The 27,072-nt window shown below is 39.7% G+C and overlaps 2 protein-coding genes across 6 annotated transcripts in view; one reads left to right on the forward strand and one right to left on the reverse strand.

Annotated features, from left to right (window-relative positions):
- mrtfab (myocardin related transcription factor Ab) overlaps positions 1-11,434 on the forward strand; it is a 37,097-nt gene extending 25,663 nt beyond the window's left edge. For 4 of the 5 annotated variants that reach the window (XM_036572836.1, XM_036572839.1, XM_036572838.1 and 1 more), the window contains 15 exons: positions 994-1,049; positions 1,203-1,278; positions 1,700-1,846; positions 2,004-2,158; positions 2,831-2,947; positions 3,053-3,306; positions 4,038-4,215; positions 4,301-4,696; positions 6,050-6,772; positions 6,945-7,148; positions 7,277-7,402; positions 7,605-7,748; positions 7,919-8,005; positions 8,149-8,209; positions 9,212-11,434. In XM_036572836.1, coding sequence (XP_036428729.1) covers positions 994-1,049; positions 1,203-1,278; positions 1,700-1,846; positions 2,004-2,158; positions 2,831-2,947; positions 3,053-3,306; positions 4,038-4,215; positions 4,301-4,696; positions 6,050-6,772; positions 6,945-7,148; positions 7,277-7,402; positions 7,605-7,748; positions 7,919-8,005; positions 8,149-8,209; positions 9,212-9,741 — 3,254 coding nt within the window. In that variant the 3' untranslated portion in view covers positions 9,742-11,434. The remainder of the gene's footprint in view (positions 1-993; positions 1,050-1,202; positions 1,279-1,699; positions 1,847-2,003; positions 2,159-2,830; positions 2,948-3,052; positions 3,307-4,037; positions 4,216-4,300; positions 4,697-6,049; positions 6,773-6,944; positions 7,149-7,276; positions 7,403-7,604; positions 7,749-7,918; positions 8,006-8,148; positions 8,210-9,211) is intronic. The other variant, XM_036572837.1, reaches the window with a different exon arrangement.
- Positions 11,435-16,275: 4,841 nt separating this feature from the next.
- The window catches only part of shisa8b (shisa family member 8b), a 44,977-nt gene continuing 34,180 nt past the window's right edge, over positions 16,276-27,072 (reverse strand). Inside the window, exons 4-5 of the mRNA XM_036571744.1 lie at positions 24,109-24,234; positions 16,276-16,760 (exon numbers count right to left, since the gene is read on the reverse strand). Coding sequence (XP_036427637.1) covers positions 16,276-16,760; positions 24,109-24,234 — 611 coding nt within the window. The remainder of the gene's footprint in view (positions 16,761-24,108; positions 24,235-27,072) is intronic.

The following is a 27,072-nucleotide window of genomic DNA, read 5'->3' on the forward strand; positions in this document are numbered from 1 at the left end:
ACAAAGTTTTGAGCATGTTTTGTCATAAACTTTGCTGGCAGGCACTTACCTCAAAGTCATTACTCCATGTTAGCTCAGTGGAAGAAAGAGGAGGGGATGATAAACACTAGGATGTGAGAACAGGTGGGGGGGGTCTGTTTCTGCTATCACGTTATGGTCCTGTAACATTTCCTGGGCTATTATAAGAGACTAGACAGCTGACCAACTCACATTGGTTTCATCTTTTCTCTGTCAGAGTAGCTTGAGGTGCATCCTGACATCACACTGACCTGCCACACCGTTTTTAATCGTCATCACCCCTGTTGGGCACCCCCTGTCCAAGCCTGTCATTGAGGAAATGTCGTCACCTCTTAGCCGGTCAGAGCTGTTACACCATACTCAACGGCCACATTCTCATTCCTCATTCTTCATTGCTCATTCTTTAACATATGGAATGTTCACAGACTTTGGTAGCTGTAAAGTAGCTCTTTTTTTGTACCTCCTAGAAAAGTAAAGAGATTTATGGTGAAATTTCTGCAGTGTCTTTGGTGAGTTTAGTTTGAAATGGCTGCTTACTACTGTGCTCACAGTGCTTACTGTGCAACAGTGTACATCATTTTAATTGAACAGGGCTCTAGCTTCAACTGTGGCCTTGGAACATGATCAGACCCCCAAATATCCTGTTATAACTCCACTCCAGGGAGACTAGTTTTGTACTTTCCCCTCCTCTTTTAGTCTTGAGTTAACCAGAACACACCATCAAACAAGCAAGGTTTACTTTACTTTCAGTTACCCCTTTTATTTCCCACGAGATTGATCGTACAGCAATTCCTCATTTTCTTCCTCTATTTATTTCTCTTAAATCTCTTGTCATATGATGCACTTTGAGATGTATTGACTAATTTGACACTAATGTAAATAGACACTTCTGCTTTGAGTGTGTTCTTCTATATCAGATATGACTGTCAGTGTGCTATTGTCAGATTGTGAGTCCATCTTTGCTTCTGTCTGCAGCGCTGAAGAGTCCTGCTGCTTTTCACGAGCAGAGAAAAAGTCTGGAGAGGGCACGGGTGAGTATCTTAACACGACCTTATAATATCCCTCCTGCTTGTTAGCAGAATCCCAGTCCAGCATAAGAAATGGAAGTCTAAGAAGCCTCTTTAATATGTCAGGTTTCGTACTCAAAAAGCAGCTCACTTTTGTCTGCCTGCCCCTTCCTCCAGACCGAGGATTATTTGAAGAGGAAGATCAGGAGTCGTCCAGAGAGGTCAGAGCTGGTGAGGATGCACATTCTGGAGGGTGAGTGTCAGACAGTGCCCTGTAACTTAGAAGTGGTAGATGCCTACAGGAAAATGGACAATCTGTTTTTTTTTCAATTGCTAATATAAAGTTATTTGGTAATATATGATGTATGAGTTACTATCTGCATGCAGAAATGTATCTGTTTGTCGATATGCTTGAAGTCTTTGCTCTCAGTTCTTGATTTTAATTAGCAAAATATAACTAAGAACAAAATAAAAAAGCACAAACACAACACAACACAACACAACAGGATGAACAGACACAAAACAACAGGAACAAACTTCTGTGTATTTTTGCATAAATGTTAGGTGTTATGTGATGGTCAAATCTATTTTGGTATTCAGAAATTTTTGGAGTGTGGTTTTGCTCTGTGTTTGTATGTTTTTGATTTGTAAGTTGTAAGTTGTCCCACTCACAGAGACTTCAGCAGAGCCCTCTCTGCAGGCCAAGCAGCTGAAGCTGAAGAGGGCTCGACTAGCTGATGACCTCAACGATAAGATCTCTCACCGGCCTGGCCCCATTGAGCTCATCCACAAGAACATCCTGCCTGTGCCCACACTTATAGGTCAGCATTAAACCACATAACCACTGACATCATTAACAGGCTTCTTTACACTCTTTCGTCATCATTTAGCAGTCGGCCCTGTCTCTGTCCACTGAGTCATTTGTGTAGTCACTTATTGTCACATTAGAGTCCATTTTCTTTCTCCACATTCTCTCAGGGTCTCCGAAAGGTGAGAATTCCTCATTGGATGAGGATAGCAGTGATGCCCTATCACCTGATCAGCCAGGCAGTCAGGACTCCCCGCTAGGCCACACCCTTCAGCACTCTCCCTCCGATATGCTCAATCTAAACAGAAACCCCTCACCCACACAGGTACATTACAGGTTCTTTTTATGTCAAACTTAAGCTAGTAGATATATGTCAACATGCTAGAGCAGTGTTTCCCAACTCCAGTCTTGGAGACGCTCCCTGCATTGCATAGTTTTGTATTTTCCATGCTCTTTGTTTGCGCAATACATGGTTTGTTAATTATTATCGCCAGTATAGCCATTTGCAGTTCTGATATTGCAGAAGGCTGCAACATGTAAATGAGCAATCTAAACAATTATTGTTTTTGCTGTGAGAATCTTGCCTAATCAGCTTTAGATGAGCATGTCTGCGGATGTTTTAATGAATCAAAATATTATTCAACTACATTAAATAATTTTGGTCAGAGTGATCTTCAATCATGTCACGTTATTAGTTCTGCGGTACCATTTTAATATATTGAAAGTTGTTTTACAAATGCAGTATAAGGAAATATAATCGCAGTTCTAGTGTTTTGCCTGCATCATACTGATTCAGCTCAAGAAGGATTTGAAAATTAGCTAATGATATGACTCAGTGTGTTACATCAGGAAAAAGACAAAACTATGCCTTGCAGGTGGGTCTTCAAGGCATACACTGTGCTAGACAATATTATTCAACATTGGGATCAGAATCAAGATTACCAAAATACATTTATTTGAGCATGAATGCTGTAACTAACTGGTGAACAACTTGCAGTTCCTCACTCAGGCCCCAGCATCTCTGCTTCATACCACTGACTCCTCCTCTTCACAAAACATGACCAGTGGAACTCTGGTGGCTGCAAGTGCGCGTCCTCCTACTGGACCTGCCAAAGTGAGTGACATACATCAGCGCTTTCTTATTAACATAAAAGTGACCACTTTTTTCCTTGAATGCTCATATTTAACCTTTATTGTTCATGTGTTATCATTGTTGCAGCCGCAGTCAAAGTCTAGTTCTGATCGGCCTACTCAGCGGTCTAAGAAACCTAAAGAGAACAAGCCTAAAGTGAAGAAGCTCAAATATCACCAGTACATCCCCCCTGATCAGAAGAATGACCGTGAACCGCCACCCCAGCTGGACTCATCTTATGCCAAGATCCTCCACCAGCAGCAGCTCTTCCTTCAGCTTCAGATTATCAGCCAGCAACAGCAGCACTACAACTATCACACCATCCTGCCTGCTCCCCCCAAGTAAGTTCTGTTAATTAGAAAAGGTTTGCAGGTTTTTTATTATTGTTTATGTTAGTGCACAGCACAGATGTTGATAGAGATGGTACCAGTCCGATACCAGGAGAATGCGCTGGATAAGATGGGGGGGCGGGGGGAGAATCCAATATTGTCCAAACAAATTCTGTAGTGTATCCAAGTATGACACAACATAAAAGGTCACGTGACAGCAGTAGCCACATGTAGCCTTACATTAACATAAGAATAGCTAGCTAAGTATTATACCAGAATTGCAATCCTTTGCTATGGTCTAATTCAGGGGTGCTCAATCCTTGTACTGAAGATCTACCACCCTGCAGAGTTTAGCTGCAACCCTAATCTAACATACCTGATCCAGGTAACGTCCTCAGGGAAGATGTGAAAACTAGAACCAGGGGTGTCGGATCAGAACGCTCCAAAGTGGTAGATCCCCAGGACGAGGATTGGGCACCACTGGTCTAATTTGAATTGTGTAATAAACATTTACTCTGTAAGTGATATTTTTGATTGCCATCTTAAGTGATCTTCAGATTGAAAATAGCTGATTTTTAAGCTTAGTAGTTTTTAAAGAAAAACAAGTTGTAAGAGTAGCAGTATCAACCATTACTCAAGGTTATGGTATTGGAAAGGAGAACCGGTATTGTGCCATCTCATGTTGCAGAACTTTATGTAAGTTTTCCACAATAAGAATGAAGCTGAACACTATATATTTTTAGACTTCCTGCTGAGCAACAGCAGCAACAGCCGCCTGCCAATACTGGCCCTTCCCCTTCACGATCAGTTTCCACACCCTCTGCTACACCATCCACTCAGAACGGGTCTAATCGTCAGAACCAGCCACCAGCAGGAGGGGCAAAGCCAGGTGTATTGCCTGCAAACTTGGATGAATTCAAAGTAAGTGAATTTTCTGCTTAAATTCTGCAATGCTTCAAAGTCGTGATATCAGTATTCGGTATATTATTGATGTGCTTTTTTACAGGTTGCTGAGCTTAAGCAGGAGTTGAAACTGAGGGGTTTGACAGTGTCCGGTACTAAGAATGACCTAATAGAAAGGCTGAAAAACTACCAGGAGCAGAATGGTGGTGCAGGACCATCAACAGGGACTGGACCAGTGAAAACGGTCCCAGCTACGTCTCAGCAAGTGGCAGCTCAGTCCTGTGTCTCAGCTCCGCAACAATCCAAAGACGTCGCTGAGAAAGTGGCAGCCTTTCCACTGATTACAACTAATGGAGTCCATACTGCAGCTCCGCCCCAAATTATGCGCTTCAGCAGTACTAGCTCCTCCCCCCCAGTGTCTCCGACACCGTCCGACCGCTCATTGGCTGGAATGAGTGCAGATGAGACCAGCTGTAATGGGGATGTGTTTGGAGAAATGGTCAGTTCTCTTTTCACTCAGGAAGTATTTATAAATAGCTTTATAATGCTCCTGTTATTCAGTGTTGACCTTACAACATATCACATCATATGTTTCAGTTCATCTTTTGTTTTCAGTTTGAGTGAAACAAGGTGTGTATATATGTGTGGTTGTATATATATCCTCTTCTTAACAACATGGTATGTTGTTTTATTATGCAGCACAGAGTTCTCACCCAACATTGAGCATGCTATTTTCTACCATATACGTATCATTCTGCTGGCCACCGGTTGCTAAGTAACAACAGTGGTCGCTTTTGTCTGAACTGCTCGAACTACTGGCAAGGCAGAAGGCATTGCCAGTTTAAAAAAACATATATTTGAAACAATATGAATTATTTGCTTTACATTCCTTGCAGTTTTGCAGAACTGTTATATAAAACACTTAAATTATAAATAACTTGTGTGTTATTTACAGTATCACTCAATACTGTATTTGTGTTTTATTAGTTAAAGGAATGGTTGGGCAAAATATTAAATTTACATGCTCAGCAAAGACGTGCTTGGTGTCCAAGTTTTGCTTTAGTTTAGCATTGGACCTACAAGCCTAACGTTCCTAACAAACACCAGAACTTAGGTGTCACTCAAATCTATTCATTAAAAATATAAGATGACTATATAATGCATAGCTAATACATATAGTACATAAATTACTATATATAATAACTATACTATATATAATAACGTCTCTCAACCTGCTCAAACCGCATCCATGGCTTGTCGATGTGATTTCAGACACTGTATTACTAGTAGTGCAAGCTACAAAACCTTACTGTTTACCTCAGTACAGCAGGCTGTCACTTTTAGACAAGTCCTGTGCTGAATTCTGACTGCCTTTCATATGCACATAGATCATGCAGGCATATTGTTGCTACAGATTCCATTCATGATTTTTATATTTTCCTTGTATAAGTAACTATAATCTTGAATTTGGACAGTTTGTGGCCACACAAAGTTTGCTTGATTTCTACAGTTTACAGTGAGTCATACTGTGTGACAAGTCTGCATGACCTTAATGAAGACCTTAATGGCGGATGCGGTTTGAGAGTAGGTTTTGGGGATTTATTTATAGAAATAATTTGGATGACTATAGGCTTCTAGTGTTTGTTAGCAATGTTAGCCTCATAGCTTTATATAGCTTTATGTTTTAGAGTCATTCCTTTATTTAACAGTATTTTACTGTAAGTTTACCCTGGTTAAAATTTTACTTTTACTTCTAAGTTAATAGTCTCTCTCTCTCTCTCTCTCTCTCTCTCTCTCTCTCTCTCTCTCTCTCTCTCTCTCTCTCTTTCTTTCTCTCTTTCTCTCTGACTAGGTGAGTTCACCTCTCACACAGCTTACTCTGCACCCATCTCCTGAGCACCCCTCCCCAATTAAAGAGGAGCCTCTGGGCCTGCTGCAGTCTTCATGCTGCTTTTCCCGTCCCACCCCTGTCCCACCTCTGCTTCCTCAGCCCCAGGAGCCTTCACTGGCCGCACCACTGGGACCCGCAGCGCTTGTTGTGGACAAAGACCAGATGCTGCAGGAGAAGGACAAACAAATTGAGGAGCTGACGCGCATGCTGAGGCAGAAACAGCAGCTGGTGGAGACATTGCGCTCTCAGCTGGAGCAGGGTAAGCGCGGAGCGGGCACAGAAGGCACGGACAATGCAACGAAGACGGAAAGAGCAGCTCTGCCTAACGGAGAGGCAGTGAAAGTGAAGGAGGAGGCAAAGGAGGACATGGAGACGTTAGCAGAGCCTCAACCGCAGGCACAGCCACAGAGGAAGACACAGACTCAGTGCTCTCAGCAGACACTGCTGAAACTGCAGCAGATCCACCGGCTGCAGGTGCAGCAACAACAGCAGCAGCAAATGCAGGTAGAGCAGACAAAACTGCAGCAGCAGCCCAAGTCACAGTTGCTACAACAACAGAGGCTTCAACAGCTAATCATCCAACAGAGCCAGCAGAAGCAGAAGCAGCTGCAGGCCAATCAGAAGAAGCAACAAAGGCCACAAAAGCAACAGCAGCACAAAGAACGACCGTTACAGACACAACAGGTCAGTCAGGTTGTGTGAAATGGTAAACAGCACAAAACTTGTTTAATAATAGTTGTTGAAGCTTAGACAAAACATTTAATTGTCTGCATTTCCACGCATACATTATGATGTGAGGCTTTTAATGGGCATGTCAGTACCTTCAGAGCTCTAATTCCTGCCTTGTGTTTCACAGATCTCACAAGTGTTTATCAACCAACAGACTGGCACTCAAGTGACCACATCTTTTCCACTGGATCTTCTGAAAGCTCACCCAGCACCCACTCTTGTCACAGATGGTAATGGCAACCACTACCTGATTGCTCTTGCCAATAACAGTGTGGACAGCCTGAATGGTGAATCTTCTCTAAACAAAACCAATGGGCGCATCACCCTACAGGTAATGCATGAGTAACACCATTGTGCCATATGGTTTCAGTTTTTCTTACTGTTTTGTGTAAATGAATAGGCAATTGCACATAGAAGCACTCCTTATTAACTATGTGATGATTTTGCTTTTTGTCCCAGAGATTGCAGTCCACCCCTGTCAAGCTACCCAGCCAGTCGACTCATGAAGTGGCTAATTCCATAAACCAGTCCCAGCAGCCCCAGCAGCCCCAGCAAGCTGCTCCTGTCAAACAGCCCAGTCCAAAAGTATGTGAATATGTGCTTGATTTCACCCTGATACATACTGGATTTATGGCTTATTTAAAAAACAAACATCAGGCAACAATTGATAATTTGGCTAAGAGCAGGCATTTCCTGAATGCTAGTAATAACATACTGGTCAAGTCCAATTTTGACACTTTAATTTTAAGGTATTGTAGTATATAATCAGCCTTAATCCCTCCCGCAGGTGCAGAAGGCAGCACTGCATTTGGAGACTCCTGTTGTTCAACAGTCAAGTCATCCGGTGTCTGCCCCACCCAATCTCCAGCCTTTTTTCCTCAGCGAGGAGCCCAACCCTATCACTCAGCCCAGCTCACCCCCTTCACTCAAGGTACAGCATCATCCAGTTCAGCCTGAACCAGCTTTGTGTTTCATTTCATCTCATAACACATCTCATTTTCCCCTTTTGGTTTCTGTATTGCTTTTACTCATCAAAGGTAATCCCTTCCTTTTCTCTTTCTCATTTCTTCTCCCTTTTATCATGATCTCCCTCTCTTGCAGGGAGAAGTGTGCCCAACCTTTGACCGGCACACTTTGTTTACCCCTCCTTCTCCAAAACCAGCATGCCACCCCCTTCATCATCTCAAAGTATGGCTTCCTCTGCTCTCTGTTCATCTGCATCATCTGCCTTTTCTGCTCTGGTGGCAAATGTTTACAGAGTCTATTTTCCTGATGGTGCAGTAGATGTATACATTTACTGTAATGTTATTAATCTGTTTGTCTTTTCATAGGAGAACGGTTCCAACAATCAGCACATAGATGACTTGTTTGACATTCTCGTTAAAAGTGGAGGTAAGGAAAAAGCATCTTGGAATAGCTTTTAAATGCCTTTATAGATAGTGAAGAATTGCATAGCTGTTTTGCTTTTTGCAGATTTGATGGACAAAAAAAATTATAAAACAGACACTTTTAAGTTTCTGATTGAGTCATGATCAAAGCTGTTAAAAATAATCATTATACACAGTATTAACAGTTATGAGCACACATCAGTTGAGTATCAAGTTTTCAAAAACCATTGTGCTGTTCATGGAATCTTCGGTTCGGTTGCCTGGCAATTACAGCCTCCTGTAAACAAATTATAACTAATAATAAATGAAATTGTTTATTTATTTATTAAAAATTACAGTAGGAAAAAAAAGAAAAAAAATGTAATAATGTAATAATTGTATGCTTGTGACAGCGTAGTGCTGCATACTGATCTCTAGCAGAAATACATTGATAACCACCATGGTTGGCAGCAATCAGGTGACTGGTATGCAGCTACGGTCAGTCAAAGAGCTAATATACAGTTTGCTACCTGGCAAACTTAACTATCACAAAATGTACAATCATAGAAGTAAAGATATTAGTACAGTCTCGTGACTGACTGCGTACCATGCGGTCTCTCTTTCATGTGTTCATATATAGCCAGAGGGGATTAAATTTTAAAAGATTTGTGCTTAGACATTTGTTAAATTGTCAATACAGCCATACGGTAGCACTAATCAGACATTAATTTGCATATCAAAGTTCATCAAAGTTGAACTCGATGCAAAGTTTCAAAGGAAATTTGTGACGTGATGTCACTGACTGTGGCAAATACCATTGAAATGAATGCAACTTCGCTCAGGAAATTTTGCTTGCAAGCGCTTGTGTGACAGGACCCTTAGGTACTCTGATTTGTGTTGTAAGTAATAACACCTCATGGTACTGTGGTAAAAATAGCTCAACCCACAGTCTCTTATATGTCATAGCTCTAATTAACTGTCTCTTTTTTCCTGGTTTTGTTTCCTTTCTCTCCTATATCTGATACAGAAATTTCAGCTGGATTCAAGGCAAATCCAGACCCTTCCCTCTCTGACCTGCACTCCAATCCTCCTACTCCCTCCCCTCCCTCCTCCCCACTGCACCTCTCACCTCCGACCCCTCCCTCTGACCCTGTCCGTCCCTCTGACACACACGAGCGGCCCTGCTCGGGAACAGGTCGTCTGGAAGACTTCCTGGAGAGCACAACTGGGACTCCATTGCTCGGGGTGGAGCTCGACGGTCCTCTAACGCTGATCGATGATCTCCACAACCAAATGCTGAGCACTCCCAGCATTCTGGATCACCCCCCTTCCCCAATGGACACCGGTGACCTGAGCTTCTCCCCCCATCCCACCAGCCTGGACTTCGAAGACCCTGCCCTAGATGGCATGGATTGGCTGGACATATCCATGGGTGGAAGCAGTGCTGGAGGGGGAACAGTTCTAGCTCCTCTGGGCTCACACACACCCCCCAGTGTGTTTTCAGCAGACTTTTTGGACAGTTCAGACCTGCAGATCCACTGGGACTCCTGTTTGTAGCTTTGGTCTTAAACTGCTCAGCAGATACATACAACACACGACTTAGCACCTTCATCCTTATTCTGTGTACAGGCTTTTACACATGAACACTTCAAACCTATATGCTGTTTGTAATGCTGAAAACATTTTTCCTGATGTTCCACCAGAATAATGTATGGTTTCTGAGCAGTTCTATTGTTTGATAGGTCTATCAAAGCACTGAGTATTAACCCCTACACCCTCAACCATACATAAACATATTACAGTACATTGTGCTTACGTGTTTGCCAACAGAGAGACCAATCTATACTCCTTGTGGTTTTCTCCCTCCTTTAGGAACGGTATGTATTTATGACAAACTGGTTCATTTACATCCAAAATGTTCTGGACCAGCTGTTTGTTTGCCTACATATCAGACAGGGAATTTTCACTTCTCAATCTTAAAGGGCCCATATCATGGGATCCTGAAGTGTCCTCACTTTTTTGAATTAAGCGATTGCTGTGTTATGCAAAAACAGCCCATTTTGAATTTACTAGCTCACCATCTATTCAGCCTTCAGCAGTTTAGCCCCGTTCATTCGTGGTGAAGGTATAAATAGTGTTTTAGCTTGGGGTAGTTTTTGAATGAAACGCAATACAGAGCAGTCAGTCAAAACTGTTTAGAGACTGCTGTTAATGTATCATCACTGTTGGAACAAAACCTTGGATTTTCAAAATGGTAACTGTACCAGAGAAGAAAAAAGAATTATTAACTTGCAGCAAAAGTTAATATAAAAATATTTTTTCCAAGTAATTTTAGACGATTTTTGTTGGTCTGTTCATCATAAAAATTTAACACAATTCTAAGGGTAACTGGAGTTTTCAAATTATGCTAAAAAGTTAAAAGTAAAAAAAAAAAAAACTACAAAAATATAGGCACAAGGTTTTTGCACAACAACGATGATATAGCAGTCCAAACACAGTAACAAAAACAGCCTGTTTAATTCTAGGAGACAAAGGCGCATCGAAAATGGTCATATAAAAATGAATTACATCTGCTTGCGATACATAAAAACCACACAAATATTACAAGAGGACTTTAGGGAATAAAAATTAAATACAAGAAAAACGTAGGTTATGGGTCCTTTAAGCTTGCACAACTGGTTGGACGGTCATGGTCTTCAATAAGTAGTGTTCGACTCCTGGCCATCTCAGTGTCAGGATTTTATTATCCAAAAATGATCCAAATTTCTTCTAGCTTTCAGTATTCAACTTATTTGGGTTATTTCTCCCATGCCACATTACTGTCACTCCGCCATATTGCTTCTTCTGCTGGCACTGATGGAGTTTGGGCACACACTGATGGGAGGAGGGATTTAGGGGAGAGAGAGAGAGGGAGAGAGATAGACATGGTCCTCTCCTAATCTCGGAGTTTGGCTTTGGAGTAACTTCCAACATGCCAGTGCTTCCAACTTTGCACTTAAGCTGACTAAGACCAAGTGTTGTGGTCTTAAGGAAACCTCCCAATCAAATAAACTCTGCTGGGAACTGGGTTTGGTGATGTTCACCAGATCTCTATGCATTGCTGTATTTGAGGTACATATTATTGACTAAAGCCTTCTTCTTCTCTGATTGTATAGATGAGCAGGTGGAGGTCAGGGTTGGGGTTCAGGTTTCAGAGTATTTGGAAATTATTTTTTAAAAAAGAAAAATAAAAAATGCAAGGAAAAATTTGGATTGAGGTCTATTTTTCTGTCATTTCTTCATGTTCACTCATAATGTTAGCAGATTAACACAAATCTGTCCAAAGAAAAACATGCATCTCCAAAGCATTAACTTTACATGAAAAGGCCAAAACCTTCTTCACTTTCAGTGCAAGTTAATGTAAAAAGGTTTTCTTCTAAGTGATTCTGGAGCATTTCTTTTGGTCCATTCATCATGAAATATTTACACAATATAAAGAACAGCTGTTGTGTTCAAATGAGGTAGAAAAAACATCAACAAAAATGGAGATATTTTTATCTCGTTTTTTTTCACAGCAGCGATCTATTAAACATGGAAGTGTGGTGTAGCTTTCTTTCGTTCCAGTATTGACTTAATAGCAGCGCCGCTGTAGCTGCAAAGCTTGTGTGGAAGGTTGAGGTCTTGAAGACATTAACAGAGTTGCTGACATGGCTGTGTGGTCTTGAGTCATGCACGCTAATTCAGTGGAGAGCCTACTGCCCACTAATGTAACATCTTTTACTGTTCTGCCTTGCTTTTTTCTATCCGTGAATCTGTCTGCAATACCCAAATTGCCCAGGAGAGGGAGATAAAGTCCACGAAATTCTCAACATGCATAATCCCTTTATAAATAGGCTCACTGTTGTAGCAATACATTCCACTGTTTGCAAGTCACTAAAATGAACAGAAATTCTATATTTTAACTCAGCAGCAGCAGCAGAAATTTTTGAAAATAAAATCTGCAGAGAAATTCAGAAACTGTTACAATAGGTTTATTCTGAAAGCATTTAAGAACAGTAGTGTTTAATGTACAAATCAGTGGATCTAAACCTTTTTGCTTCATATCATTTGCTTCTATAATCTTGATTAGTATATTTGTCAAACAGATATTTTAATATACATATATATATTATATATATGAGTCAACGTTCTCCGACAGCTCAGCTCAGCTATTATATTTTCTTTAATATTCTAGAGGGAATTTGTAGAGGGATCTAGCAGAGAATCTGACTTTTTATGAGCAAAACCGATTCTCTTGTGCATTGTGTAGTGCCCTTCTTATGACATTCTGTGACCAACTAGGAAGCTTCAGCACCTAACATTGAAGTTCGGTTTCCTGGATGACCCTGGACTACATATTCCTTTCAATGGGGGTTTCTGTGTAGTCCAGGACTAGGCTTAATCCCTGTCTAAGAAACCAACCCTAAAGTCCATCTTCCATATTACCTCCTTAAAACACTGGGACAGTATTCATAAAGCTTCTCGGAAGTAGTGCTGATGTAGAATCTGCTCCTGTTAGTAAGATTATCATAAATAACAGGAATCTGATCCTACATCGGCTAATTTCAGGAATCTTCATGAACACAGGCCCAGATTTCCGGTAACATTTGATGCAGTTACTCTACTTTGGGATTACTATTAAAAAAGTCTCCTGCCAGCCAGAGGGCATGAATAGCACTTTATTTTGAACTTGGTCTCAAACATGAAGATGCTGTTTCAGTGCTTTCCAGCAGACATCATTATATCAGAGTGGCGTGTTTCAGAATCAGAGGCATTTGCTGAACCACAAACTTTAATGCCACTTTCAACCAGAACACACTCTAAAACGCTAAGGGCTGGGATGAAGTGAACAGAGCTCCCTGAACAGCATATTGCTGCCATCTAGTGTCCAGAGTGGGTGTAACTCCCTTACATTGTCTCGAGAAAAATCTCTTTATATAAATATCTCGAGAAATTTGTCCTGAGATACTTATACAAAGAAAACATATTGAGAATGTCCTCGAGATAATGTTGCTCTGCATAACTATCTCAAGATTATCTCAAAAGTCTATCCTGAGATAATTATCTTGAGATAATTTGAGACAAAAAACCTTAGGGCACTTCGCAGGCAGGAGGCTTTTACCCATTATAGAAAACTCATGTATTTTTTTTGTTTCCAATTGTTCTGAAAAGCCCTTTTATAAATAAAAAGTTAAATAGGATAATAATGGTATATACATTTATATGTTACTTACACTTACTATATTTTAATACATGTACAGATATCTCTTACAAAGTTACTTAACAAATTTCTGTCGTTTATGTGTTCCCCACACAAATACTAAATATTCATCTGTAGAATAATGAAATGTAAGTGCTGTGTGGAAATAACAAAAGTGCACAGAGGTGAAGTTCACAGGGTTATCAGGTCTGAATTAATGCATGGTTCCATACTGGAGACGATCGGAAGCACTTTAAAATACATACAGTTTTGAATACTACAAACATACAAATACTGTAGTACAAATACTGCAAACTAAAATCTTTAGATATAAAACATTATGTATTGCTGTGGATAAAATGTGCTTGAAATGCAGGTTCCTAAATGATCTCTAACCTCATCCCCTCGACCATGGGACATCTTATTTGGGAGTCTTGCCCAAGAGGTGAGTTCAATTTGGTTGAGGGTAAATGTGACTCTATTTCAAGTGCTGTACCATATTTTTAACAGAACAAAAACTTGATTTCAGCTCAGGTGCTAACTGGTCACTATAGACAACAACTCATCAATATAGCATAAAGCAATACAAGGCTAATCTTTTAGCTCATGCCAGGATTAGTTTTAGGTCTTCCTGTGCTTTGATTTCTCAAATAATCTGGTGTAAAAAGCTGCAGAGGAACAAATGTTTCTGAGGTAACAGTCGTGTTTGTTGTGCTTCAGCTGCTGAGAGGAGAAGACAATCAGGATCCATTGTTATGAAGAAAAGACCTCGCCTTGCAGAAAGCTTCAAAGTTCAACACAGGTAGGTTCACCATTTTACCTTTGCATAGGGTCAGATGTAACAATGAAGCAACACGGCTTGTCATCTGCTCCATAGTGTCCTTGCAGATGATGGAAGGTCACAGTTGTTGGAGGTCTCGGAGGAATCTCTGAGCTAGATTCTCATACGTATGGGGAAAGAGATTTCACAGTTCCAGATTATTGCTCTGGATCATTAGCTGAATGACTAAGCATTCTTTTCTGAGCTGTCCTGCTCTGCCGAGAAGTTATAAGAATAGCTTGGAACAGCCCAACACAGCCGAGTCTCAGCTGCATCAACCCTCTGTTTGGAGAAGCTGAGGAGAGATGGAGAAAAGGACAGAAATCCTAATCGTACTGACTGAAGTCAAAACCACAAGGTTGGGTTTGCCTGGTTTTAATGTGAGACCATGTCCCAGCTTTCTTGGATCTTTTAAAATCATTTAAATGTCTCAAAATTGAACAAAAAGGGGATTGTACAAAAGTATTGTATAGTGACTTCTGCATTCTGGTTTTTCATTGGAAAAGAAGTCTGGACAGCAGCAAAGTCGATCCAATTTTACTTGGCTACTCAAGTCTTACAGTTCTCCTATTCCATAGACAAGGACTGAGGATTTCTTTTTATAGGAAAAAAAAATTAAAAAGAGATCTCCTCAATATCTCTGTGTGGAAAGACAAAGGAGTCTTTTGCTTAATTCTCCTGCTGCTCAGATGTTTCTCCTGAGAAAAAAACTTCAGTAATCTCACATCTGTCTCCTCTTGAGTTTTATTAGAGATAAAGTCTCATATTATCCTCAGATTTGTCAAATTCTAACATTCATATTCATCTGCAACTACACTCATCTATACTTTCTTATGGATCTCATGTTTTGTCTAATCCCATAATGAATTTTAGAAGGAACACCATTAAGTCTCCTAAGCTATCAAAGAGCAACATTTGAACATTGAAATTTACCTCTGGGTGTCTTCCTTTTGTGTATTTCCATCTGTCATGTTAACTACTCTTATATTCCTTTTCTGGAATAAACAAGGCAAAGGGTCCTACAAAAATAACAGTTTAAATGGACTAATTAGGGATTTTTGGGTGTTACAAGATCTCACCTACAGTTCATGTGACCTGGAATACTGTAACCTCTGGAGCTTCATAATCCTTCACTGACCACCCCACTCAGGAAGATGTGCTAACACTGACATGACCCTTTGGTCATCCTCAGTCCATCCCTGAAGCTCACACATCCTTGAATTAAAGTAGACGTTTTAGCTCAACACTGCCTACTGCCTCAGGTCAAGGGATCATGTTTACTTTGTGTAGCTTCTCTTCATAATCATTTTCCCAGTCGTGTTCACACAAAGATGGCCAGGATGGTGATCCACATTCACTCTCCTTGCCAGTGGAGGTAGATGTAGGGCTGATGTGATAGAGGCATTCTTCCTGTGGAGCTGATGTGGCCTTAAGGCCATGGAACACCGGCCTAGTGTCCTCCAACAAACACCTACAGCTTTTGGCTGTTGGCTTTAGAACAGGGGTGCCCACTCGTGGACCTGGAGATTGACCACCCTGGAGAGTTCGGATCCAATACAGCTGGCTCTAATAGTCAGATGTCCCTGATGGCCTTCACCACCTGCAGTAGGTATGTTAGAGTTGTGGCTAAACTCTGCAGGGTGATGGATCTCCCAGACCTAGACTGAGCACCCCTGCTTCAGAATGTTCCAGAATTAGAACTGACCAAATTAATCAATGTGAACAGAGGATCTCAACAATTGCATACAGGTATGATACACCAGCTTAACCTTTGGTTTGTTGGTGTTGGTTGGTGGACATTGGACCTCAGTGCCCTAGGCCTTAGGGCCGTCCTGCATTCTAGGATGAACACGCCCCAATGTACGTGGGAGGAGCATGCTGTAGCAGACACAAAGACCAGATATGGACCAAGCAAACAAGGGCGGAAGAACCCTAAGGAAAGCAAAGCAGCTGGGTTTGGAAGTTCAGTCAAACCAGAAATCTCAAAGAAGCCCACAGTCATATCATTGGGATGTCTTTGAATACAGGTCTGCTGCTTGTAAAACATTTTCTCTCAGACAGTGACTTCTGTCTTGCTGTTGGTCTGGTAGGTCTTCTGTTTGAGAGCGTAATGGTATGACGAAGGTCCTCCGTAGGTCACGGGTTGTGGTAAAAGCTCAGGCAGCGTCTCTGTGCTGTACTGCCTCCTGCCGTCGTCGTAGGTCTGCCGGCGACCAGTGTGAGTGGGGTGCGAGGTCTGCTGGGGAACGTGTCTGGGCCCAGAGTCCCAGGCTTTAAAGGCTGATCCAGAGAGCAGGGGGTGAGTGGTGGTCTTTGGGATGCGGGTCCGCTCCAGGTGGCTGCTGGGGATTGAAATGGAAAGGGGAGAGTGGATGTCATGGGGTGGAAGCGCCTGATGCATGTAGGACTTTTCCTGATGCAAATAAGACTTGTCCTTGGGGTGCAGTGGAATGGGCTGGAAAGTTGCAGGTGGTGTTTGGTACTGAGAGAAGTCCATGAGTGGATAACTCTTGTAGTAACCTCTTGCAGCTGTGTCCGCTACAAAAGGAGAAAAGAAAGAGGTGCATAAGAAGTCCAGCTAGTGAAGAATGTTATTGTTGCTTATACAGAAAAAACTTGTATCTTTAAAATGGTAATTTTAACCTTTTTTCACAGTAGATAAAATAACATTTCTGTTCTGAACGTCCCTCATTTGTTATGATCAATAACATTACTTGTATTTCAAAGGAAATGTGCATTATTTACAAACCAGAAGTGAAGTGTATTTTCATCTTGATCAGTCAACATTTAAAAAATGTTTCTATTGTGGTTAAATTCTATATATTTTTTAATGTAATGGTTATATGTTACTATTTAATATCAAGAATGCTGTAGTGTTTTATCTTGGCACAGCCATCTTTATGGAGAGGTGTTCATTTTCACCTCTTTCAGCCCTCATTGCTCACCAGCAGTTCAACACAGAATCACATATCTTACACAGGGAGTCAACAGTGTCCTTGACAGTCTGATAAGAGTTACAGGCAAAATATTTAATTTAGTTAAATTAAGTACAAATATTCCAGTCGATTTCCATTCCACTGGAGGGATGGCCACCAGGGGGGCGCCAGAAAGAGGCTACAGGAGAAAGAAAAAAGCTTTTAGGTTAAAAAAAAAATTTAAACCATCAAGTTCTAATCCTCTATTTTTCAGCAGGGCATTCTTAAAAATTAGAGGTCACTAATAGGCGGACCGCGGTCCGAGTCCGGACCCAGATGCTGTCCTATGTGGACCTGGACCTATAACTAATAAACTATGGAGAATTATTTCATTTCGACGGGGTGGTTCTATTTTAATTGGCGTAACTTTTCTAGCCTTTACAGTACCATTTTAGTGGCCCGGAAAACTAACAGACCAATCGCATGCGTTGTAAATATCACACGTGATGCTATTCTGCCAATCAGATCTGTGCATTACGATGAGCTCTGAGACTCGAGTGAGTGACGCACACACAGGGGAGGGACGAGGCGAGAAACAGCAGTCGGAGAAGAAAGTGAGTCAGAGGGAGGTTATTTTACATGTCGTGATCTAAACAGAGAAAACTGACAATATATGTTGTTGAAATATGAATGAATTGTTCTTTATTTGATTTGACATTCAGTTGTTGACTACATAAGATGTTAATTATACCTACTAGGCTACTTCAGTATACAGTATATAGCATTGAATCATAATGCAAGTTAGACTTTATGATGTTCCAGACCTTTGCTTGAGGAAATTTTCTCTAACTGGACCTTATTGAATTTTACTTAAAGACCCCTGTTATAAATCTTGCTGAACTCAGTGTCATGGTGTGCAGTGGGCTAACAGACGAGAGTTCCCTGAATAACTAAATAAGGCGATCTTTATATAAATGAGTGGAGCTAGAGAGTAGTGGAGTACTGGTGAGTTGTGATTGGATATAAACAGAGGGGGAAGTGGTGTCATTTCAGATTAGCTCACTGGTGAAGGAGAGGAAGCTTCAGGTCATATTCATCAGACTTGATTTACCTCTGAGTTTACCTGAAAGCCATACTCTCTGTCTCTACTTGTTACATTCTCAAAGATTTACTAACTTGTTTGTTTTGAACATTGGGAAACAAGTCAGACTATACAGTGCTGTGAAAAGTATTTGCCCCTCATCCGATTTCTTCTATTTTTGCTAATTTGTCACATTTAAATGTTTCAGATCATTGAACTAATTTTAAGATAAAGACAACACGAGGAAACATCCAACCTACATCACCCATGTTAATAACTGATTGCGGCTCCTTTTGCAGTAACAACTGCAAACATTTGCAATAACTTGCGATGAGTCTTTCACATCGCTGTGGAGGAATTTTGGCCCACTCTTCGTAGCAGAATTGTTTTAATTCAGCTACACTGGAGGGTTTTCGAACATAAACAGTTCATTTAAGGTCTTGCCAAAGCATCTCAAAGAGGACCTCAGTCTCGGCTATTCCAAAACCTTCATTTTGTTCCTTTTGAGCCATTCAGAGGTGCATTTGCTTGTGTGCTTTGGATCATTTGTCCTGCTGCAAAACCCAACTGCACTTGAGCTTTAGGTCAGGAACTGATAGGCAGACATTCACCTTTAGGATTTTCTGATAGAGAGCGGAATTCGTGGTTACATCTATTATGACAAGTCATCCAGGTTCTGCAGAAGCAAAGCAGCCCCAGACCATCATGCTACCACCACTATGTTTGACTGTTGGTATGACATTCTTTATGGCAGAATGTGGTCTTAGCTTTACACCACATGTAACGAGACCCATGTCTTCCAATAGTTCCACCTTTGACTCATCAATCTACAGAATATTATCCCAAAAGATGTTTCTTGGCAAATGCGAGACAAGCTTTTGTATTCTTTCTGGTCAGCAGTGGTTTGCACCTTGTAACTCTTCGATCTATGCCACTTTCGACCGGTGTGTTTCTTATTGTGGGAAAATGTACTCTAACCTTAACTGAGACAAGTGAGTCCTGCAGGTCTTTAGATCATCTGGGTTCTTTTGTGACCTCCTGGATGAGTGGTCGATGCGCTGTTAGTGAAATTTTGGTTGGCCGGCCACTCCTAGGAAGGTTCACCACTATTCCACGTTTCTCCATTTGTGGATAATATCTCTCACTGTTCACTGTGTCCCAGAACCTTAGCAATGGTTTTGTAACCTTTTCCAGACTTTCAATGATTTCATTTTGCATCTGTATTTGAATCTCTTTAGAACGTGGCATTGTGCGCTGCTTTTTGAGACCTTCTAGCTGCTTCACATTGCCAGACAGGTTCTATTTAAGTGATGTTTAGATTCAACAGGTCTGGCAGTAATTATACTTGAGTGTGGCCAGTGAAATTGAACCCGAAGGTAAATTACATCTAGTTAAATGGTTGATTTAGTACAACCCCATTTCCAAAAACAACATTTTTTATGTTGTCTTTGTACTATTTTCAACTAAATATAGGGTTTAAATGATTTGCACATCATTGCATTTTGTTTTCATTTACATTTTGCACAGCGTCCTAACTTTTTTGGAAATGGGGATGTAGCTAAGGGGGCAATTACCATCTCACATAGGGCCAGGTAGGGCTGAACAGCATTTTTCCTTCATTAAATGAAATCATCATTCAAAAACAACATTTTGTGTTTACTCTGTGTTTTTTGTTTAATATTAAGTAAAAGTAGTCTGATGATCTGAAACATCCAATTGTGACAAATATGCAAAAATAGAAGAAATTGGAAAATACTTTTTCAGAGCACTGTTTTACAAAGCCTATTGATAAATGGAACAGTTGTATTGACTCTAATTTTGACTGCTCTGGAAACTGTGGTGTTGAACTCCACTTGGATGGCTTATTATGATTTTAAGCTACAAATCGATATTTTTATCAAATGTGTTAACTTAGTTCTTTTAATTAGCTTAAATAAATAAGTGATGGTGGTATTTAAAATGATGACAGTCAAATTGGTTTTCCACATCTATCTAATAAACATCTGTCAAATATAGTTATGTGCTGTATGTGCTGCTGTTTTCACTAATCATATTTTTATGTTGGTAAGCTTGCCTGGTTCAAACAGTGTAGAATTGTACTGAATGAAATGTGTTTGGGTCATTTTACCAGAATCGTTAGTGGCTGTTACAACCGCAAACTGTTACAATTAACACTGCCTATGGGGTAACATTAGCACTCACTCTGCTTTCGGCAGAATTGTATATGAACAGTAGGTGCTGGACGTTTATGTTTTCATTTGTAGCAGAGATCTTTAGGTTGCTTGTAAAAAAAAATCCTAATCCACAAATAATAAAAACATAAACTGGAAAAAAACAAAAAAGTTGTGCCCTGCTGTCCCCATATTAAAATTATGAATGTTTTTTCTTTTTTGGATATGTTTTATCAGTGACAATACGTAATATAATAGAATGAGACTCTATTTAGTAAAGTTTAACTGCTGTCATCCAGTCATAAATCAAAGTATGACAATAAAAGATAAAACAGGAGTTGTTGAAAGATTACCTCAGAATGAAATTTTCTGCTGTCAGTGAATAAAAACACAGCACTGTGTGACTTATATCATGGAACAGCATCTAGATCTGCTCCACTGAGTTTTGCTCTTTGCCTGTTTTCCCCTCATTTATTACATTTATTTAACAAGCTACCATGAGTATTTGACTGGATGACAGTACAGAAAACCTTGAGGAGACTCTAAAGGTTATATTGCCACAGTGGATCATCATCAGTAAATGGTGACTGGACAACCAACAAGAACATTGAGACATGCACTTTGTATGGACATGTTTGACTGTGAGTGGGTGCGTGTGTAGGCAGCATGTATGTCTGTATGTCTGGATCACTGTGTTTCTGTTGCCACTGGCCTTGTTTTATTAGACAGTAATGTAGGGCAGCCTAATGCCCTTGTCCTACAGCTGTGTGCATACAGTGCGCAACATGCATCTCTCACATGCATCCTTTATTCTGTCAATCAAACACATTTACATCATTGATCTGATCAGGACTCGAATTCTGATCTTTGTAGTTGTTTGTGCTCTTTCTTCGTAAAGCATTGTTGTAAGATGCTATATAAACAGAGGTTATTATTATTATTATTATTATTATTATGATTATTATTAAAAATGCAAATGAAAAACAGAATGGAGTGAGTTGCAAGGTGTCTTTTACAGGTATTTAAGTGAAAATAGCACAAAGAATAGATCTTTAATATTTTACCTTATCATACCTTATAATATTTTACCTTTAGCGTATATTTACCTGATTTATGTAAATATATGCTAATTCTAAATTTGATGCCTGAATTGAACAATGAAAGGATTAAAAACACTTGTTTGGAACTTTCCACAGGTAACAAGTGAATAGGTAACAGGTGATGCTATCATGAATGGGTATAAAAGGTGCATTCACGAAAGGCTCAGTCACAAAAAACTGAGTCAATAGTCCAACAGTTTAAGAAAAATATTCCTCAGTGCATGATTGCAAGGAAATTAGGGATTTAATCACATACAGTCCAGAACATTACTAAAAGATTCAAAGAATCCAGAGTAATCTCTTTGCATAAAGGGCAAGGCCAAAAACCAATACTGATTGTCTGTGACCTTTGATCCCTCAGACGGCACTCCATTAAAAACCAACATGCTTCTATAATAAATATATAACCACAAGGGCTCAAGAACACTTTGGAAAAACCTTCTCAGTAAACACAGTTCATCACTACAAATGCAAATTAGCACTCTACTATGAAAAGTGGAAGCCATAAACCAACAACATCCAGAAACGCCACCAACTTCTCTGGACTACAACTGAGACTGATACATTTATTTAATTAAAACATTAAATATCTTGTCTTTGTACTGTTTTCAATTGACTATGAGTCAAAACAACAAGCTACCTAGTCAGTTAACTCCAGCAAGTACCAGTTATATAGTTTTAAAATTGAACTGCATGCTTTTTAATTAATATTCAGAAAATATCCTGTGCTTTTAATCTTTTTTTTTTTTTTATAGTGGAGACAGTAGAGGGTGCCACACACTGCTACAAACTCTGTCATAACAAAAAAGTCAGCATTAAAACAATATAACTACAGTACAGATGATTTTCATTTCAGTGTTACCACAAAGTTTCAAACCATCTTTTAAGAAAAGACTCACTTTTGTTTGACTTTGCAGCCATATGTGTCAAGTTGTGTAACATAGTCGCCATTATGTGTTTGACATACCAAAATTCACTAAAGAACAAAGTCAATTGCCATAACATGCTGTGTCATTTCTCCCCAGAAAGTGTTATGACAATGGCTAATGTCAGAAAATACCTGTTACAACACTGATGTTATGTCAACTTGACACTGACTTTGATAAAAGCAGCTTTTATGACCACTGCTGCTCACTGGAAAAACAATCTTCATAAATGTTTATGTAGGTTTATGTAGGCTTTTGCAGGTTGTCATGTAGCTTTATGAACTCTACCCTACAGTAAAGTGTTACCAAATTGTTTTATTTACAAGATAATTATCTAAATACAATATAATGTGACATATAATATTTAGCTATTGTTAGTTAAAGCTACACTATGTAAGCTTTGAGGATTTTGAGACCTCTCTAGTCCCCAAATCCTCAATTGCACACAATGTGCAGAAGAACATTTTGTAATGTTGTTTGTGCTTCGGACAGATGAATCTGCTGATTGTGAAAGTATTCAACGAAAACTCAGTCAAAACCTGGTGATAGACGTGTCTTCCAAGGATGTAAGTAAATTATCTTATTGAATTATTACTGAAGTGATAAAGTGATTCTGATTATCTACTATTCTCATCATGTATTAATCAGTATAATGTTGATTTTACATTTGAGACCTAAACATTGAGCTGTTTTTTTTTGTCCAGTCTTCTTTCAATTGTAATCTTACATAGTGCACTTTATTTTCTTTGAAAAACAGTTATTAGTCTGTACTTATATGGTCTATTTAGTAAGTTACTCTTACTAAGCTCACCGAGACAAAATCCTAGTATGTGGCAAATTAACGTAATGCTGATTCTAACATGTAATTTTTTTTACATATTCTACTTCATACTGTACATTATTGTCAGATACAGTTTGCATGATTATGATTTGCCAGAGTGAAACAGCTAGGTCTAAATTACAACAATCTAATTATTATTTCATCCAGCTTGAGTTTGTTGGCTGCTGAAGACGTAATATCAAAGCGCATGGCAGTGAAGCAGAAAGTGCTGCAGTAACAGCCTATTAGTGGTACAGGTTTATCTGTAAACTCTCTGCAGTTCATTATGTTCGTTTATCACGAGGGATTTCTGATTTGAGGACGGTCGGAAGTGTCTTGTCACAGTGCATCAGTCTCACTGTATAAGTAAGTATTGATGATGATGCTGTGAGTGCTTCGGATGTCTGATTGCAGTTTTGTAAGGACTCGTATGCACTTCAGCATGTAAACACACACACGTGTGTCACTATTGGCTTGTCTGTATAAATGGGCTGCTGTAGCCAGCGGCTGATTAGGTTCCAGCTTTGGGTCTTTGTAAAGCAGGGCAACCGTATGCCCCTGCCACAAACCCAGCACAGAGTGAAAAAAGGTCTACTCCACCACGGGGCTTCCCTAGTTCTGTCAATCAAACAGAAAGAAGAAGATGAAAAAAATGGCCTCTTTGATTCAAGCCTTGAAGGAATTGCTGCTGCTCTTTGTGAATGCTGAATCGAGTGATACAAATGAATAAATGATGAATGAGCGTCATGATTAGCATCAAGAGAATTTGGTTTAATTGTGACTGGAGAATTGCTGAAATCTGTAAACAGGCTGACTCTTAGTGCTCTCCTGACTGATAATTCGTCATTATGGTTGGTGAGTTGGTTCACTTACCCACAGCCTTCAGTGAGGTGTACTTGTTGAGTGCAAGGCCTGGCAGGCTGATGTTGCTTTGGGGATGAGGGAGCCCGACTGTGGGGCTAAAGGAAGAGAAGGTGGTGTTGTTGAGGTGATACTGCTCTGCAATGAGAAAAGAAGGGACAAGGAAGAGAACAGACTTTAAAACAGGCCAAATGGCAGAAGGCTTTGATGGTTATTACTGCAGCCCAGATAGTAATACTTCCAACATTAAAATCATTCTTCTAGAGAAGAATCTCATCTTCAAGAGATGGGTGATTGAGGGGCTCCCCATTAAACAAATGGCTTAAGTGTGGCTTAAATTTGTTAAGTATCTAAAAATTTGACCAGATTTATGGTGCCATTTCTGAATATTTAAACCTCACCTTACATGGGGGGCTACACCCCACCCATGCCAATCATATTCTTTTCTATTCAAGAACAAAACAGGAACGAATCATTGATTTTGATAAAAAAATCTTTGGACTGCGTATTAATTATTTTTCATGTATTTTAAAAAAATTCATACTTGGTGGCCCCCTGGTGACTCAGTGGGCCCTAAACAACGGTTTATTGCTTAATTCTCTTGGAACAGACATTTTTTCTAGGGGGGGAAGGAGGGGATAAGATTTTGATGAAAGTGTTTTCTGCATTTGCATCTCTGTTTTTTTATTTTGCAGTGTGTTGGGTCTTGTCAGCCACTGTAGTTCTATATTTAAAGTCTGAAAAGCTAAAAAATGATATTCTAAAATAAAATGTAATCTAATATAAAAGAAACCTTTAAAATGTAATCTAATATAAAAGAAACTGTTACATCAAAAGAGCTAATTATTTGAAATATGTAATCTTAGTTGAGCTCCACACTGTACATTTTGATGCTTTCCCTGATCTAAGACATCTGTTTTAACCTCAGGTCTCTGTTGATTGTTGTAGAGTGATGACATGTTCAAAGCTGTTTAAGGTGAAACTAAACTGCTCTTGTTGTTGAGACACTGAGAACTGAAGCCAGCCGTTATTTTAAAGGGTGCATGTGTAGTGATTTGTTGATGCATGTAAATTATTTCTATATCCTATCTTCTTAATGCAAACCTACTCAGCACGACATACCACATATCCATCTATGAACTGAATGTGGACTATGTATTACAAGCAAAACTGAAATGAGCAACACAAGTGCCTAAAGCCTTTTATTCTTTTTCTTTTATCCTTCTATCAACACTTGGATTCTTATTCCTCTCCAACAGTTTCTTTCTCATTATACCAAGTTACTTTTCCTCTTTAACTCAGTAGAGGAGTCCTCAGTGTCTTTCTTTTACAACTCCCTGTGTCCTAAGCTTATTTTTCAGTTATTATTATGAATTATTCAGTAACTACTAATGAATGTAGATATGAGAGCGAGGAGCTGAAGAATGAGCCTACATAAGACCCTTAGACCCTCATTTCATTTAGGTAATGTCCCTTTGAGCACGTGATCTCTTTTACCCTCTGTTCCTCACTGTGGCTTCTCTCTGTCTGTGGGTGGCTGTATGTGTTTTAGAGGGACGAATGCACAGCTTGACTGTATTGAAGCACTCTGTTGAGATTGTTCAGCTCTTCTGGACAAAGGCCCAGCAACCGTACACCAAAAAGGTAATAAACTGTCACTAGGGTGGTCCCCCTCTTGTCACTGGGGTGGTACCTTCAAAAGTATGTCTTCAGTACTTTTAGTTAGCAAACATAATTGTAAGGCAGTTATGTTTTCAAGTTGTACTGATTACACACACCCTGTCTTACTGGAGGCATTTTAATTTTCTGTTTTAAAACATTAAGTTATAAAAGGTACAAATACAAGCCTTTCTCCTGAGATAGACATATTTAAGGTACACAGTTGGATCTTAACAGCATTGTACCTTTGATGGTATAGAGACATTAAAAATGTACCTGTATGGTACCTTTGTTTCTGACTCGAGTAGATATCATCAAAAGCTCACATATTAGAGACCTGATAATATGATTTCCATATAGCCCACCTCAGTTTTAAAAAAGGTTGGGACTGTATATGAAATGCTAATTAAAACAGAAAGCAGTGAATAGTCAATACTGTTTGGCCTGTACTGAATTCAAAACAGTATAAGGACACAATGTACAATAATTGTTGTTTTACTTTGTGAACTTTGTTTTTATTTTATTCATTTAATGGTTTGTAAATTAAACATTTATTCCAAATGTGATGCCTGCACATGTTCTGAAAATGTTTAGACAGGAGCATGTTTACCACTGTGTTACATCACCTTTCTTTTTAACACCTTAAATGACCATGGTGCACCAGCAGACTCTTCTAAAACCTTTTATAACCTAAGGATAATCTAAGAATAACCTAACCTAACCTAAGAATAGCTCAGCCAGTTTGCATTAGTAGTCCCTGTAGTCACTGAATAATAAGCCTTAGTATGTAAAAGGCCTGGGATTTTAAGGGGTTAACAACACTTAATAATCATTTGGGGGCTGAAGACATAAACTGATCCAGTTCTGAAAGCTGAATTAATCTGCCATTCCTCAGTTATACAAATCTTCACCTCTGCGACTGTACCTGGCCTTCATTGTCATATTTTCCACTTCATCAGGTGCCACATGTTCTCAGAGGGGGACAGGTTTGGACTGCAGACAGGCAAGTCTAGCACTTTTCCACATCAGTCCATTTCAGATAAGCTCAAGCCCAGGGAAGTCGGCAGCTTCTCTAGACATTGCTGAAATGTGGTTTCCACCATGCAGTCTTAACTTGGATTTGTGGATGCAATGATGAACAGTGTTTATTGACGAAGCTTTTCAATCCAAGCCCAAGTGGTGAAATCCTTCACAGTAGCATGCTGGATTTTAATACAGTGCCATCCGAGGGCTTGAAGGTCATTCAGTTATGATTTTTGGCCTTGCCCTTTACACACAGAGATGCCTCAGGATTCCCTGAATCTTTTGATGATATTA

The sequence above is a fragment of the Colossoma macropomum genome, unplaced genomic scaffold (assembly GCF_904425465.1).
Source record: "Colossoma macropomum unplaced genomic scaffold, Colossoma_macropomum, whole genome shotgun sequence".
Lineage (NCBI taxonomy): Eukaryota > Metazoa > Chordata > Actinopteri > Characiformes > Serrasalmidae > Colossoma > Colossoma macropomum.